We start from the raw sequence: 16,586 nt of genomic DNA, 5'->3' as shown, positions 1-16,586 counted from the left end.
CCATTTGTATTGCATTCAACGCAAAATATCTGTATTGAGTGCAATACATTGAATTTATATGGTAAAATTGGTACATTGTTTTCAAGAACATTTATTTTACAGTATATATAATAGTATGAGTATAATATGTATTTTTTTTTATTTAAGAAAAAAAAAAATAAAAAAAAATATATAGAATTTTTAATTTATTCAATTAATTATTTTTGCATGATTTTGTGTTTCAAACTTTATTATACTCATACTATTATATTATACTGTAAAGTACATTTTCATGAAAAACAATGTAGCGCTTTTAGACATATAAAACCACAAGGAAATTAACTGCTAGGGAGGTTAATACAACAATAAAGGTCTTGATTTTAGCCATGTGAGTGCACTTTGGCTTTGTTAATTGAACTTAAAGTGCTTTGAAAGCTTGTAATATAATTTCTCCTGAGTGAACTAAAAAAAAAACCATAGTGCTTTAACACCAGACCAGAAAGTTTTCAAGGTATTGACTGTGTTTGTTGCTATGTACAGTATGCCAATATTTGAAATTCCAAAAATCTTTAAACAATAGTAATGACATATAAATGGTATGGAATGGGGTGCCACAGAAATCAGATTCTCAAGTAAAAACCTCCTTCACAGTGTTCACCAATTGGGATACAATTTGCATAGTACATTTATTAACCCACAGAAATCTGCCTATTCCAAAAAAAAAGATTACAGGTCAAAGTTTCCCAGACCTCTTGTGCTTTGTGCTGTTATTTTCCAGACACAGATTTTTTAAAATCTGAGCCCAGAATACAAGATTGTAAGCTCTTCAGGGGAGAGTCTCCTCTCCCCCTGTGTCACTGCCTGTATTTGTCTGCAATTTGCAACCCCTATTTAATGTACAGCACTGCGTAATATGTTGGCGCTATATAAATCCAGTTTAATCCTGTTTATTAATAATAATATTAGTAATAGGTCCCAGTGTTTTCCAGTCCATGCACTTACTACTTTTTGTCTCTGCCATTTTTAAGAGTCAAGACCACTGATGCCAGTCCCATCTTAAATTATAAAGTACAGAAAGCAGAAAATCCCTCAACTGGTTACACTAATCTGGTTCCACTGCACTTCCGATTTGAGTTCTGTCATTTTTGGTATATATAATTGGTAGCGTTTATTTCAAACGCTTTTAAAAGTAGGAAATTCTGGCAATATGGGAGAGGTGGGTTCAACAAATAGCTCCCTGGTACTATAGCAGGAAAGGAGTAAGAGGATTGTTGGAGGATTGACTAGACTGTGAGACCCAAGAAGGCTTAGAGTGCTGCAGGACAAATCTTGGACAGGAAATAAAAAATGATTATTCTTTGCTACCCATGAAAATATATGATATTAGTTATATATTGAGACAAGTATTGCTTTTTTATGGCTGCTTTGATTTCCTTATTTCGGACACTGTAGATGATAGGATTCAACACGGGCGTTACCACAGTATAAAGGATGGACACCACTCGATCCTGTTCTGGGGAGTAGCTGGATGGAGGACGTAAGTGCATGAACAGTACTGTTACATAGAAAAGAAAAACTACAGCAAGGTGGGAGGCACAAGTAGAAAAAGCTTTTTGTCTTTCTTTTGTGGACTTTATGTTTATGATGGTTAAGGTGATGAAGAAGTAGGATACAAGTATTAGCCCAAAGCAGCTCCCAAAAACAACTGCAACCGCAACATACTCTAAGAGCTCATTGAACCAAATATCTGCACATGCCAAATGAAGTATGGGGGGCATCTCACAGAAAAAATGATTGATCATGTTAGATTTGCAGAAAGGCAACCTGAAAGCACATATTGTAAGATGAATTGGGCCGGTGAAGCTCACAATCCAACATCCAACAGTCAGACGAAGACACAATGTTTGGTCCATTATCATATGGTATTGTAGAGGTTTACAGATGGCATTGTATCTATCAAAAGCCATAACAGCCAAAATTAAACATTCTGCAACAGCTAGAGATGCATGAAAGTGCAACTGGATTGCACATCCCAAGAAGGAAATGCTCCTGTCAGATGAAAGAGTGTTTGTCAACATTTTGGGAACTACAGTTGTGGAATAACAAATATCAATAGTGGCAAGATTAGTCAGAAAAAAGTACATAGGAGTCTGGAGTTGGGGGTTACTCTTTACCACAATGATCAGTAAAAGATTTCCTACCGATGTCAGCATATACATTAGGAACAGAAATAAGGAAAGGATAACCTGCAGACTATAGATGTCAGAGAGTTTAAGAAGTATGAATTTTCCTTCAAATGTTTTGTTTAAGTTTTCTGTCATATAAAACACCATGTCTGGTGCTGGAGATAATTCATGATCAGAAGCCTTGCATTGTTCCAAGCATTATTAGATGTGAGAGTCAGTTAAATTGTAGCAAAGAGTTCTTTAATCATTTTCAAGTGATATATAGAATTATATAAATAAAAACGTTATACAAAATATAATTCTTATCTTTTCTCAGAAAGGAGCTTTGTGAAATTTTATGTTCTGCATTGAAAAGTGCCTCTCATATTTGTTTGTTAATGAAAAAGATCAGATGTTGTATGTTGCTTGTTTATACTTCTATATTTTACCCAAAAGGTTATTTCATTTTGCCATGGGATTTGCTTTGAAGATTTCAGATTCCCAATCCAATTAGCGTTTGAAATTCTTTAAGAAGTAGTTTTAAATTTCAACACTTGTAAAAAAAAAAGGTCTCTAACTATTTTGAAATTTTAAACTATTTTCCTCACCAGTTTTAAGGGTTTATGGAACAATAGAAAAACATACAAAATAAATTTTGTTTTGCAATTATTTTATGCATTTGGTTTTAGAGTGACTGGCTGTTGAACAAAATTTGCATTGTGATTCCTAAGGAAAAAATTGAGATAATACATATTGTAAATCTACAGCAAGTGATTTTTTACAAGTTTGAAAGTAAATTTTCTGATGCTTTTTCTTTCTTTTTCTTGAGAATTACAACCTGAAATGTTTGCCCATTTTCCATTTTTACTACCCAAGCAAGGCAAGTTACAGTTGACTTAAAAAATGACTTTCTATTACTCTCACATTAGTGCTGAAAAAAAGCACTGTTTTAAAGCAGAAATTTAACTACCTAACCTACAGCAATGTGAAGTCCTTCACATTCAGGGTGACTTTAGTACATAATCCCTTAATTGTCTTTCCTGCAGGGAAACATTTTTCAACATAAAAGTTTTTTAATTTTAAATAAAAGTCCTAACTTCATAAATAAAAAAAAACATTTATTGAAGTTGGGTCAACAAAAAGGTACAAATCAGACAAATTGAAGGTTAAATATTTTTTCCTACTAACTGCATATTATGTTAAGGATATCATTTGTCACAATTTCTGCAAATATTGATGTGTTAAAGTATGAGTTTAAGCATACTATTTATAGATACAATGACAGACAGAATAAACATTGCAATAATAAATATTAGGATATAACAAAAGATACTTAGTTGTGGAAGTAAATTGCAGTAAACCTTTAAATTATAATTTGTCCAATTTAAAGGCTTGGAAGATGATCAAAACACATGTTGCATTCAGCAAGTTCTGGTTGGAACTCCAGTTTAGGTGTGGATCTGTGTTTTATATTACAACAGAAACTGTGACAAGGGCCAGTTCATGACCAGTACTGCCCAATATTCAACCAGCATTTTACACTATAAGCATGCCAGTTAAATGATGAGCAGCATTATATTAAAATTATCTCATGAAAAGCATACGTATGCTAGTATATAATTGTAAAACAAAATTGTTGGCGAAACATTATCAATATTAAACAAAAACTATACTAGCCCAACATTGGGCAACCAATGATGCATCAATACAAACGGAACACTTAATCTTGATTAATACCAAAATATGAAATATAAATGTATTCCTTTATTAAATACACAATGCTGGATTTACTTTTGCAAAACTTATTCATAGAATTGTACATAATAATAGATGTATAATATTAAACCAATGTTTTTCTTTTAGCATATTTTATTTCACAGGAAATTATGGTGTTTAGTACTGGTGTAACTGATGTATAAAAGAAGGAGACAAGTCTGTCCTGTTTCCGGAAGTAACTTGAAGGAGGGTTTAAGTGCATAAACAGTAAAGTACAAAAAAGAGGAAGACCACATCAAGGTGGGAGGAACAGCTAGAGATCTGTAAGGAACTTACCCATCCTGCGAGCCCGCGGTGTCCCTGGAGATCCCAGCCACAGAGGGAGATGCCGCTGTAGCAGGCAGCATGGCCGAGGCTGCTGCTCTACTCGCAGCGTGTCTCTCTCTGCAGGCGGAGGGATCCATCCTGGCCAAACTACTGTTCAGCCAGGCAGCATCCCTTGCATCCCTTCAGATGTGGTTACTGAATATCCTGCTCTCAGCACTCCTTTGCATGTGCAAAGTAGTGCACATCCTAGGGGTGCTGTGGGAAGAGGTGTGCGTGCTACAATGCATCCCTCTTGTACCCCCTGAGGGCGTGACACTCAGCTGCCTCGCCCCAGGGCGGGACATAGTTTGAATTCCCTGCGGCCAATCGGTCGCAGGGGATTCAGTTAGTCTCCTATCAGACGGCGCCAGGTGGCACAAGGCCATTGGTCACTCTGGCCATTTAAGGAGAGCCTGTCCTGTACACCAGTGCCCGCTTTAGCCTCTGTTAACACAGTGTGCTTGGGTGTGTCCTTGTGTTGGTTTAAAGTTTATCTGCTTTGTCATCTCCATAGTGACCTAGTCTGAAACTGACTCTGCTTGAACTCTGTCAGCCCTGACCTCGGATTGTTTTTGACCTGTATTTGCCTTACCCTCTCGTACTTCGCTTATTTGGACTTAACCCTTGCTGTGCTTTATGACTTTGAATAAAGCCTGATTAAAGGATATCTGGAGTTGGTTGTGGTTTGTGTGCCCAGGTGCATTACAAGATCGCTTTTGTTTGGTGGACTTTCAAGGTGTTTAAAAGAATAAGGAGATAAGAGAAGTGAAAGCCTAAAGGTGCTTTCAACAGCTGCTACAACAGTAATAGCGAAGATTATGGATTCTGCAGAAGCTAGAGATGTAATAAAGTACAATTGGATTGCACATCCCATGAAGGAAATGCTCTTTTCTGATGATAGGTTGTTTGTCAACTTTTTGGACACTGCTGTTGATGAATAGGAAATATCAATAACAGCATGATTAGTCATAAAAAAAAGTACATGGGAATCTGAAGTTGGTTTTAATCTTTATCATGACCATAATGATCAGTAAAACAGATTTCCTACTGCTGTCAAAAAGTATATTATCAAAATTAGCAAGAAGACAATTTGCAGATTATTTCCTTCAATTGTCTGGTTTGAGTTCTCCAACATAACATACACCATATTTAGTGATTGTGATATTTGTTGATGGAAACTCTTGCATTCCTACAATCTCTAGTGGATACAACAGACAGTTGAACTACAGACATAGGGCTTGATTTAATAAAGCTCTCCAAGGCTGGGGAGGATACACTATCATCAAACATGGAATGGATTTCTTAAGTCATTTACTATTTGTTGGCAAATGTTTTCAACCTTGGACCAGATCTATTCCATATTTGCTGGATCGCCCAGCTTCACTGATGAAAGTGTATTCTCTCCACCCTTGGAGAGCTTTATTAAATCAGGTCCATAAATTCTCAAAAAAACAAACTACAACAAACTAAAATATAGAAATGCAGTAATTGGTACAAGTTTTATTTCTAACTTGTTTCCACAAAAAGGACAATTGTGGAGATTCAGGTGAAGAAGACACCCTCTCATGCTCTGTTAATGAAAGCCTACTTATAAGTATAAGCTATTGTTTGTCCTTAGTATAAAATCATTCATTTTTCGTAAAAACTTTTTTTTTTCAGTAAACCACCAGTTGGCGGGTGCTCATTGATTATTTCATTTCACCATGAGATTTTAGGATTCCAGATTTCCAGACCAATTAGAGTTTACAATTCTTCAATAAGAATCTAAATGTATTTTTTTAGAAAATTTGTCTTTTAACTGTGTTGTTTAATTCCATTAGTCTGACCAGACATAGGACTGTAGGAGGATAGGTAATCAGCTACAAATCCAAACGTAGAGTAATAGCTACTTGAACTTTATTAAGTGTGTATGAAGGAACCTGCAAAAGCACAAACAGGTAAAAAATGGAAGTGATCAATCACCTATATTCTGAACACTGATAGCATTTGGGAAGGTATGCCGTACAGTAGGTGGATATTCCGAAGTTTTGTGCCCTTTGGCTCTTTGGTTGCCCATAGGCTGGATCTGACGGTGGAGGGTTGCTCATCTTTCAACTGATCACTTGTCCAGCTACCTTTGCCTTAATAGAAGTGAACTGACTGCAGGTTGACACTTTGTTACACTCCACACCTCTTCAACCTGCCAATCCTGGTAGGTTTGTACACCAGTAACATGTATCTGCCAAAGGTAAAACATTTTTGTCTTCATGCACATCAGGGGATGGTGGTTCAGAAGGTTTCATGGTGGACAAATGGATATGAGCTGTGTGACCAATAGGGTGTGTACTAATGTCAGAACCATGGTTTCTCCTGGGGATCTTGAAAGTAATAGTGAAGAACATTTGGCAGGCATTATTGAACATTTGTTTGAGTGAATATTTTTGATTTACAAGCTTGGGCAGGTTCATCAAATACCCCTTTATGATTTTCACTGTGGTTCTCAATTGGCTTAAGACATTTGCAATATAGGCATCTAGTTTTTTCTTTAATTCCTTCTTTCTAAATATCGTACTTGGACACACACAGAATAGGCCATTGTAGAACAACACCAGGAATTTCATCCGATGATGTATTTAATTTTCTTTGCTGACATGCACCATTACATTAGATTAGAACTCTAGTCCCATAATTCAAGTCCAAATCTAGTGCTTACAATTCTCCCTGCTCCACTCATTACCATGATGTTTAACAAACTGCTGGACTTCTGACAGGCTTTATTTCCATTCCATACTCCCTAATCCAAGACTCCAAAGTATATTCCAGTTCTTCTGTGGGAACAGTCCCCCAAGATCCTTTCAAATTCATAATTGCCTGGTGGGTGTTGCGGTGTAGTGAGTGACTTTCCTAATACTTAGTGTGTGGCAATATTTTTGAAAGAATGCACTTTCCTTGCTTTAAATGTATCTTCTGTGGGCAGCCAAATGGAAGGCAGAAGCGCTTCCACACTATCTAGGCAGCAGTCGGGGGGGGGGGGGGGGTTGTTACTGCCAGAGCCAACATGCCAAAATGGTCTACCATTACTAACACATGGTTGTATCCATCTTAACATTCTGCTAGCTCTGCTATGAACAAGTAACATACTGCAGAATTTACTGTGGAATCATATGAGGATTCCCTTTTTCCTTTATATATGACCTTACAGGACCTTACAGGATCATCATGGATCATCATGGAAGGTCTCCTACTCCCAACCAGGACCTATGCAATAAATATGGTAAATAATACATAGTACTTGAACTGAAAACAAGAATTGTCCCAATAGTCAAACCTTTTGAAACTAAGGACAAATCATGTATGTAGCTGTATGTAGCCTCTGCTACTTCTCTGCACTTCCTAAAACAACTATTGTTATCTATTTTTTTTTAAAAAAAGCCCAGAAGTATGTCTTGCTGAAAAATAGACGTTTTACTAACCTTCTAATCCATCACTCTTTTCAAGAGCTATTGTCATTAAAAGAACCTTTATATTAAACACTTTCAGTAGTGCTGCATGGTTTAATTTGTCTAAGTTGTCTAAGTTGTTTTTTGTTTAAGGGTCACCTAATGAAACAATAGTGGAAGACCAGGCATCTAACATACCCAAATGTATGCCAGTTGTGAAGAGATCGTTGTTCTGCAAAGAAAAGGCAAGAAAAAAAATTAATGACAGTGGGGCAAGTATTTACCATTTAATTGGGGTGACAGCTCTTGTGCATAAAATAGACTTTTAGTAGGTTATTTAACCTTAGACTATGAAGTTTTTTTTCATATCCATGTACATTATGTGCCAATCTCAAGATGAGAACTAGAAAAAATGGTTTATGTACTCTATGGCCAAGCCGGATCTCAACCTTCTTTGATGGTGTAAATAAGCTGAAAAACACAAATCACAAGCTGGCTCTTGGTAGTAGAAACAACACTTAACACTTTTAAAGCATAGTTCAGTAGTTAAAATTGCACTTAAAAAAAAAAAATAAACTTTTGTAGACTTTCGGCAAGAAATCTGGCCGTTATAAAAAAAAAACAACAATCAGCCTATTGGTTTTAAAGGCCAATATATTGTACTAGTTACATATTGAGTCAAGTTTTGCTTTTTTTATAGCTGCTTTAATTTCTTTATTTCGTACACTGTAGATTATGGGATTCAGTGCGGGTGTCACCACAGTATAAAGGATGGACACCACTCGATCCTGTTCTGGGGAGTAGCTGGATGGAGGACGTAAATGCATGAACAGTACTGTAATATAGAAGAGAAAAACCACAGCAAGGTGGGAGGCACAAGTAGAAAAAGCTTTTTGCCTTTCTTTTGTGGACTTTATGTTTATGATGGTTAAGGTGATGAAGAAGTAGGATACAAGTATTAGCCCAAAGGAGCTTCCAAAAACAACTCCAACTGCAACATACTCTAAGAGCTCATTGAACCAAACATCTGCACATGCCAAATGAAGTATAGGGGGCATCTCACAGAAAAAATGATTGATAATGTTAGATTTGCAGAAAGGCAACCTGAAAGCACATATTGTAAGATGAAGTGGAGCTGTAAAGCTCACAGCCCAACATCCAGCAGTCAGATGAAGACACATTGTTTGGTCCATTATCATATGGTATTGTAAAGGTTTACAGATGGCATTGTATCTATCAAAAGCCATAACAGCCAAAATTAAACATTCTGCAACAGCTAGAGATGCATGAAAGTGCAACTGGATTGCACATCCCAAGAAGGAAATGCTCCTGTCAGATGAAAGAGTGTTTGTCAACATTTTGGGAACTACAGTTGTGGAATAACAAATATCAATAGTGGCAAGATTAGTCAGAAAAAAGTACATAGGAGTCTGGAGTTGGGGGTTACTCTTTACCACAATGATCAGTAAAAGATTTCCTACCGATGTCAGCATATACATTAGGAACAGAAATAAGGAAAGGATAACCTGCAGACTATAGATGTCAGAGAGTTTAAGAAGTATGAATTTTCCTTCAAATGTTTTGTTTAAGTTTTCCATCATATAAAACACCATGTCTGGTGCTGGAGATTATTCATGATCAGAAGCCTTGCATTGTTCCAAGCATTATTAGATGTGGAAGTCAGTTAAATTGTAGCAAACAGTTCTTTAAGCATTTTCTAGTGATATATAGAATTATATAAATAAAAACGTTATACAAAATATAATTCTTATCAGAAAGGAGCTTTGTGAAATTTTATGTTCTGCATTGAAAAGTGTCTCTCATATTTGTTTGTTAATGAAAAAAATCAGATGTTGTATGTTGCTTGTTTATACTTCTATATTTTACCCAAAAGGTTATTTCATTTTGCCATGGGATTTGCTTTGAATAATTCAGATTCCCAATCCAATTAGAGTTTAAAATTCTTTAGGAAGTAGTTTTAAATTGTCAACACTTGTAAAAAAAAAAAAAAGGTCTCTATTTTGGAATTTCAAACTATTTTCCTCACCAGTTTTAAGGTTGTATGGAACAATGGAAAAACATACAAAAGAAAAATATTTTTTACCATTAATTTATTCATTTGGTTTTAGAGTGACTGGCTGTTAAACAAATTTAAATTTGAACTGTGATTCCTAAGGAAAAAATTGAGATAATAAATATTGTAAATCTAGAGTTAAGTGATTTTTTACAAGTTTAAAAGTTACCTTTCTGATGCTTTATTTCTTGTGCATTATTATTATTATTATTATTATTATTAATAATAATAATAATAATAATAATATAAACAGTAAATTGGTGCTGTGTATTATCACTTGATGTTTTTCTACCTAAAATGTATGCCCAATGTCCAACTTTACTACCCAAGCAAGGCAAGTTACAACTGACTAAAAAAAAAGACTTTCCATTACTCTCACATTAGTGCAGAAAATTCAGTGTATAATTACCTAACCTACAGCAATGTGAAGTCCTTGAGCTTTCTTAGTGGTTTTTAACCACATTCAGGGTGACTTTAGTACATAATCCTTTGATTGTCTTCCCTGCAGGGAAAAGTTTTTCAAAATAAAAGTTTTTCAATTTTAGATAAAAGTCCTAACTTCATAAACAAAAAATACATTTATTGAAGTTGGGTCAACAAAATGGTACAGATCAGACAAATTGGAGGAAAGTTTGAAAATTAAATCAAATAATCTAGTTTAATCGAAAAACCTAACAGTTACAGTATAGCCATAAAAAAATCAAAATGCAGAACAGTACAATAAAAGGTCTAAAGTCCAAAATATTTACCATAATTAGGTCATTTATAGTACAATATTTCTTCCTACTAACTGCATATTATGTTAAGGATATCATTGCAAACATTGATGGGTTAAAGTATGAGTTTGAGTATACTATTTAATGATACAATGACAGACAGAATAAACATTGCAATAATAAATATTAGGATATAATAAAAGATACTTAGTTGTGGAAGTAAATTGTAGTAAACCTTTAAATTGGAATCTGTCCAGCTTAATGGCTTGGCATATGATCAAAACACATGTTGCATTCAGCAAGTTCTGGTTGGAACTCCAGTTTAGGTGTGGATCTGTGTTTTATATTACATCAGAAACTGTGACAAGGGCCAGTTCTTGACCAGTACTGCCCAATATTCAACCAGCATTTTACACTATAAGCATGCCAGTTAAACGATGAGCAGCATTATATTAAAATTACCTCATGAAAAGCATACATATGCTAGTATATATTTTTAAAACAAAATAGTTGGCGAGACATTATCAATAATAAACAAAATCATACTAGCCCAACATTGAGCAACCAATGATGCATCAATACAAAGGGAACATTTATGTTGATTAATACCAAAATATGAAAAATAAATGTATTCCTTTATTAAGCACACAATGTTGGACTTACAATTTCAAAACTTATTCATAGAATTGTACATAATAATTGATATATAATATTAAACCAATGTTTTTCCTTTAGCATATTTTATTTCACAGGAAATTATGGAGTTTAGGACTGGTGTAACTGATGTATAAAAGATTGGGACAAGTCTGTCCTGTTTCGGGAAGTAACTGGAAGGAGGGTTAAGTGCATAAACAGTAAAGTACATTGAAGAGGAAAACCACATCAAGGTGGGGGACACAGCTAGAACTGCTTTCAACAGCTGCTACAACAGTAATAGCCAAGATTATGGATTCTGCAAAAGCTAGAAATGCATTAAAGTCCAACTGGATTGCACATCCCATGAAGGAAATTCACTTTTCTGATGATAGGGTGTTTGCCAACTTTTTTGACACTGCTGTTGAGCAATAATAAATATCAATAACAGCAAGATTAGTCAGAAAAAAAGTACATGGGAATCTGAAGTTGGTGATTAATCTTTATTGTGACCATAATGATCAGTAAAACAGATTTCCTAATGCTGTCAAAAAGTATATTATCAAAATTAGCAAGGAGAAGACAGTTTGCAGATTATTGATGGAAGGTAGTCCAGAGAAAATACATTTCCTTTGATTGTCTGGTTTGAGTTCTCCAAAGTAATATACACCATATTTAGTTATTGTGATATTTGTTGATAGAAACTCTTGCATTCCTACAATCTCTAGCAGATATGACAGACAACTGAACTAGAGACATAGGGCCTGATTTAATAAAGCTCTCCAAGGCTGGAGAGGATACAATTTCATCAAACCTGGAATGGATTTCTTAAGTCATTTACTATTTGTTGGCAAATGTTTTCAATCTTGGACCAGATTCAATCCATGTATGATGGATCTCCCAGCTTCATTTTCCCAAATATAGCATTTGGGAATATATGCTGTACAGTGGGTGGGTATTCCAAAGTTTTGGGCTATTTGGCTCTTTGGTTGCCCACAGGCTGGATCTGATGTTGGAGGGCTGCTCATCTTTTAACTGATCACTTGCCCAGCTACCTTTGCCTAAATAGATGTGAACTGACTGCATGTTGACACTCTGTTACACTCCAAATGTCTCCAACCTGCCATTCCTGGTAGGTTTGTACACCGGTCACATGTATTTGCTGCAAAGCATATAGAGGGTCTGCCAAAGTTAAACCTTTTTGTCTTCATGCACATCAGGGGATGGTGGTTCAGAAGGTTCCATGGTAGGCAAATGGATATGAGCTGTGTGACCAAAAGGGTGTCTACTAATGTCAGAACCATGGTTTCTCCTGGGGATCTTGGAGGTAATAGTGAAAGAACATATGGCAGGCATTATTGAACATTTGTTTCAGCAAATGTTTTTGATTTCCAAGCGCGGGCAGGTTCTTCAAATACCCCGTCATGGTTTTCACTGTGGTTATCAATTGGCTTAAGACATTTGCAATATAGGTGTCTATTTTTTTCTTTAATTCCTTCTTTCTAAATATCATACTTGGGCACATCCAGAGTAGGCCAATGTAGAACAACTCCAGGAATTTTTTCAGAGGGTGTATTCAATTTCTCCTGCTGCCATGCACCATTACATTAGATTAGAACTCTAGTCCCATGATTCAAGTCTAAGTCCACTGCTTACAATTCTCCCTGCTCCACCCATCACCAATGTTTAACAAACTGCTGGACTTCTGACAGGCTTTATTTCCACTCCATACTCCCTAATCCAAAACTCCAAAGTATATTCCAGTTCTTCTGTGGGAACAGTCCCCCCAATAACCTCTCAAATTCATAATTGCCTTCTGGGTGTTGCGGTGTAGTATGTGACTTTCCAATACTTTCCTTGCTCTAAATGTATCTACCATGGGCAGCCATATGGAAGGCAGAAGTGCTACCACACTATCTAGGCAGCAGTCAGGGGTTGGTGCTGCCAGAGCCAACATTGCAAAGTGGTCTACCATTACTAACACATGGTTGTATCCATCTTCCAACATCCTGAGTGTGAGAAAGTCAACAATAAGCACTTCCAGGGGGACAGATGAATGCCATGTCAGAGGTGGAATCTGTCCTTCAGCCCTATTCAATAAGGATCAAACATTCTCCGTAGACTTGCCTAATCAACTTGAACGGACCCACACTCATGGCTTGTCTCTTGAAACAGGTAAACATTTTATGAACACCCCGCTGTCATACATCCATGTGAATTTTTCCTGCTACAGAAAGGACCTGGGCCCTTGACAGTACAACTTGCCAGGTCACCAAAGAAACATGAGGGGACATTCTTCTGCCAGATAAATTACCATGCTTTAGAATAAGATATGACCACTCTATAATTTATGGTTTTCTGGTAATAGCTTTAATCCCTCCCTGAGACTGGCTAACAACTTTGCCATACGGCCAGCAAAGAGGCAACCATTGGGTCCTCTCTCTGTAGGAAAATTGGAGATGTGCCATGGGATCTTTTATCTGTCCAGACCTCAAACCCAGGCACTCAGTAAAGTACTCAGTGTCTACCCACACCAAAGTCATAAGCTTCAGCTTGAATGAAATATAGCTTTCAGGGTTTCTTTCACTTGCACACAGACCTTCTACCGGCATAGACAATGACCCTCTCCTAGTTACTTTGTACTTGCAAGAGTATAGTCTTCAGGCCCTGCATACTAGCATCGGCTATTGACAGGAACAGTAGGTAAAAGTCAGCAAAAGCCAGAGTGGAAGCTGACTTAGCTGATAAATCCCAATCTATTTTCATGCATTCCCTCTTCTGGCCTACTCCATGTAGGAGTTTTTGAATGGGGGCATTGTGATGAGCGTATTACCCAATGCAATGTTGATAATATTCTGCTACCTATGCTACGAACAAGTAACATACTGCAGAATTTACTGTTCAATCAAAGTTTTTCCTTCTTATAAAGGATGCCATGCCAGCTGGACTCTACAGGATAGGGGATATTATTTCTGTGACTTGTAGTCAATCTACATCTTTTAATACTCCAGTTGATACTGTCCTTCTTATGAAAAAAACTGGAAAACATTTTTACACTGGAAAGATCCTCAGGAGACAGCACAATATGCACTTTGAGTATGATATCCCTTAAACATGTCCCTCTTGTCATGCAATCTTGACCTTGATCTTGCCATCACCTCCAAAAAACATTACAAATGCTTCCTACCAAGACTGTCTATTGTCCTTCCTCTGGATATTCACCAAATCGCAACATTATATAGATGTGTGATTTTTAGAACAAGTTTTTTTTTTCAATAAAGGATAACAGACACTAATAAGCTCCATTCATAAAGTTTACTAAAATGATAAGAAGCTTATAGTGATACAATTTCTCTTGAATGAAAATAAAACTGTTCAATTTCTGATTTGCTTCAAACCATTAAATAAGCTAATGCTGAAATGGTATGGAATGAATTGGCATACTCTTTCACCATGTCAACTAATTGTGAATTATTAAATTATGAAATTTAAAAAATTCAATTTGCATGATTCATTTTTTTTAGCTCATAGAAACCTATTTGTTCCAAGCAAAGTCCACTTGGATGTATTTGCTTGACAAATCAAAATTTACCAGTCCTCTTGTGCTTTGTTTTAGTATTTTCCAGATAAAGCTCTCTAAGCCCTAAATGCAATGGTATTATTATCTCAGTGTTTCCTATCCATGTGCTTATTACTTCTTGTCCCTGTCTTTTTAAAAATCAAGACCGTTGATGCAAATGCTAGTCCCATTACCACACTCCTGACAGGTGTGTTTCCTGTATCATATATATATATGTAAATGTGTGTGATTATTAAAAGGTATATAACAATATACCTGATAAGGTTCCACCTTATATTTCAAAATTTTAAAAGTCAGGAGGATTGGACTTTGGGAAAGGGATGTGTGAGGCCTCCAGAATTATGCTGTGAGACCCAGAAAGGAATGCTTATCTGCGTATGCAAAACTACGAGGGTAAGTTTTAGCTGCAAAACCACGTTAGTTTGCTGCAGAACATATTTTTAGCACATTAGTCCTGGAACATTTTAGTATGTTTTGAGAGGGTTTAGATCTTTGAGATTTGAAAATATTTAAGGATTCCCTTTTTACTTTATATATGACCTTACAGGATTATTATGGAAGGTCTCCTATTCCCAACCAGGACCCATGCAATACATATGGTAAATAATACATGATACTTGAACTGAAAACAAGAATTGTCCCAATAGTCAAACCATTTGGAACTAAAAATAAAGCATGCATGTACCTGTATGTAGCCTTTCTCTGCACTTCTTAAAACAACTATTGTTATCTATTTAAAAAAAAAAAGCCCAGCAGTATGACTTGCTGAAAATTAGAAGTTTTACTAACCTTCTAATCCATCACTCTGTTCAAGAGCTATTGTCATTAAAAGAACCTTTATATTAAACACTTTCAGTAGTGCTGCATGGTTTAATTTGTCTAAGTTGTCTAAGTTGTCTAAGTTGTTTTTTATTTAAGGGTCACCTAATGAAACAATAGTGGAAGACCAGGCACCTGACATACCCATATGTGTGTCAGTTGTGAAGACATTGTTGTTCTGCAAAAGAAAGGCAAGAAAAAAAAAAATGACAGTATGGCAAGTATTTACCTTTTAATTTGGGTGACACAGCTCTTAAGCATGAAAGAGACTTTTAGCGGGTTGTTTAGCCTTGGACTATGAAGTTTTTTTTCAAATCCATGTACATTATGTGCCAATCTCAAGATGAGGACTGGAAAAAATGGTTTATGTACTCTATGGCCAAGCCCATTCTCAGCCATGTATGGATAGAGAATTCTATGAAGGTGTAAAAAAGCTGAAAAACACAAATCACAGACTAGCTCTTAGTAGTAGAAACAACACTTAACACTATTAAAACATAACTATCTTTGCTTACATTTTGGCTTCATAGTCTCAGGTTAGGAGAATTCAGTTGAAGTTAAAATGGCACTTTAAATACAAACTTTTGTAGACTTTCAGCATCAAATCTGGCCTTTATAAAAAAACAATATTCAGCTTGTTGGTTTTGAAGGCCAATATATTTTACTAGTTACATATTGAGGCAAGTTTTGCTTTTTTTATAGCTGCTTTAATTTCTTTATTTCGGACACTGTAGATGATGGGATTCAGTGCGGGTGTCACCACAGTATAAAGAATGGACACCACTCGATCTTGTTCTGGGGAGTAGCTGGATGGAGGACGTAAGTGCATGAACAGTACTGTAATATAGAAGAGAAAAACCACAGCAAGGTGGGAGGCACAAGTAGAAAAAGCTTTTTGCTTTTGTTTAGAAGACTTTATTTTTATGATGGTTAGGGTGATGAAGAAGTAAGATACAAGTATTAGCCCAAAGGAGCTCCCGAAAACTACTGCAACTACAATATACTCTAAGACCTCATTGAACCAAATATCTGCACATGCCAAATGAAGTATGGGGGGCATCTCACAGAAAAAATGATTGATCATGTTAGATTTGCAGAAAGGCAACCTGAAAGCACATA

At 36.0% G+C, this 16,586-nt stretch overlaps 2 protein-coding genes across 2 annotated transcripts; both read right to left on the bottom strand.

Annotated features, from left to right (window-relative positions):
• Nucleotides 1-1,340: 1,340 nt before the first annotated feature.
• Nucleotides 1,341-2,312, bottom strand: LOC140342522 (olfactory receptor 5G9-like). Its single transcript, XM_072428730.1, has one exon. It carries the CDS (start codon nucleotides 2,310-2,312, stop codon nucleotides 1,341-1,343), a length of 972 nt encoding a protein of 323 aa, XP_072284831.1.
• Nucleotides 2,313-8,307: 5,995 nt separating this feature from the next.
• Nucleotides 8,308-9,258, bottom strand: LOC140342521 (olfactory receptor 5V1-like). Its single transcript, XM_072428729.1, has one exon. The coding sequence runs from the start codon at nucleotides 9,256-9,258 to the stop codon at nucleotides 8,308-8,310; it is 951 nt and encodes a 316-aa protein (XP_072284830.1).
• Nucleotides 9,259-16,586: the final 7,328 nt, after the last annotated feature.

This window comes from Pyxicephalus adspersus, chromosome 12 (genome assembly GCF_032062135.1).
Source record: "Pyxicephalus adspersus chromosome 12, UCB_Pads_2.0, whole genome shotgun sequence".
In the NCBI taxonomy this organism is placed as follows: domain Eukaryota; kingdom Metazoa; phylum Chordata; class Amphibia; order Anura; family Pyxicephalidae; genus Pyxicephalus; species Pyxicephalus adspersus.
The sequence above is the reverse complement of the archived record's forward strand: the minus strand, read 5'-3'. Positions and strand labels throughout refer to the sequence as shown.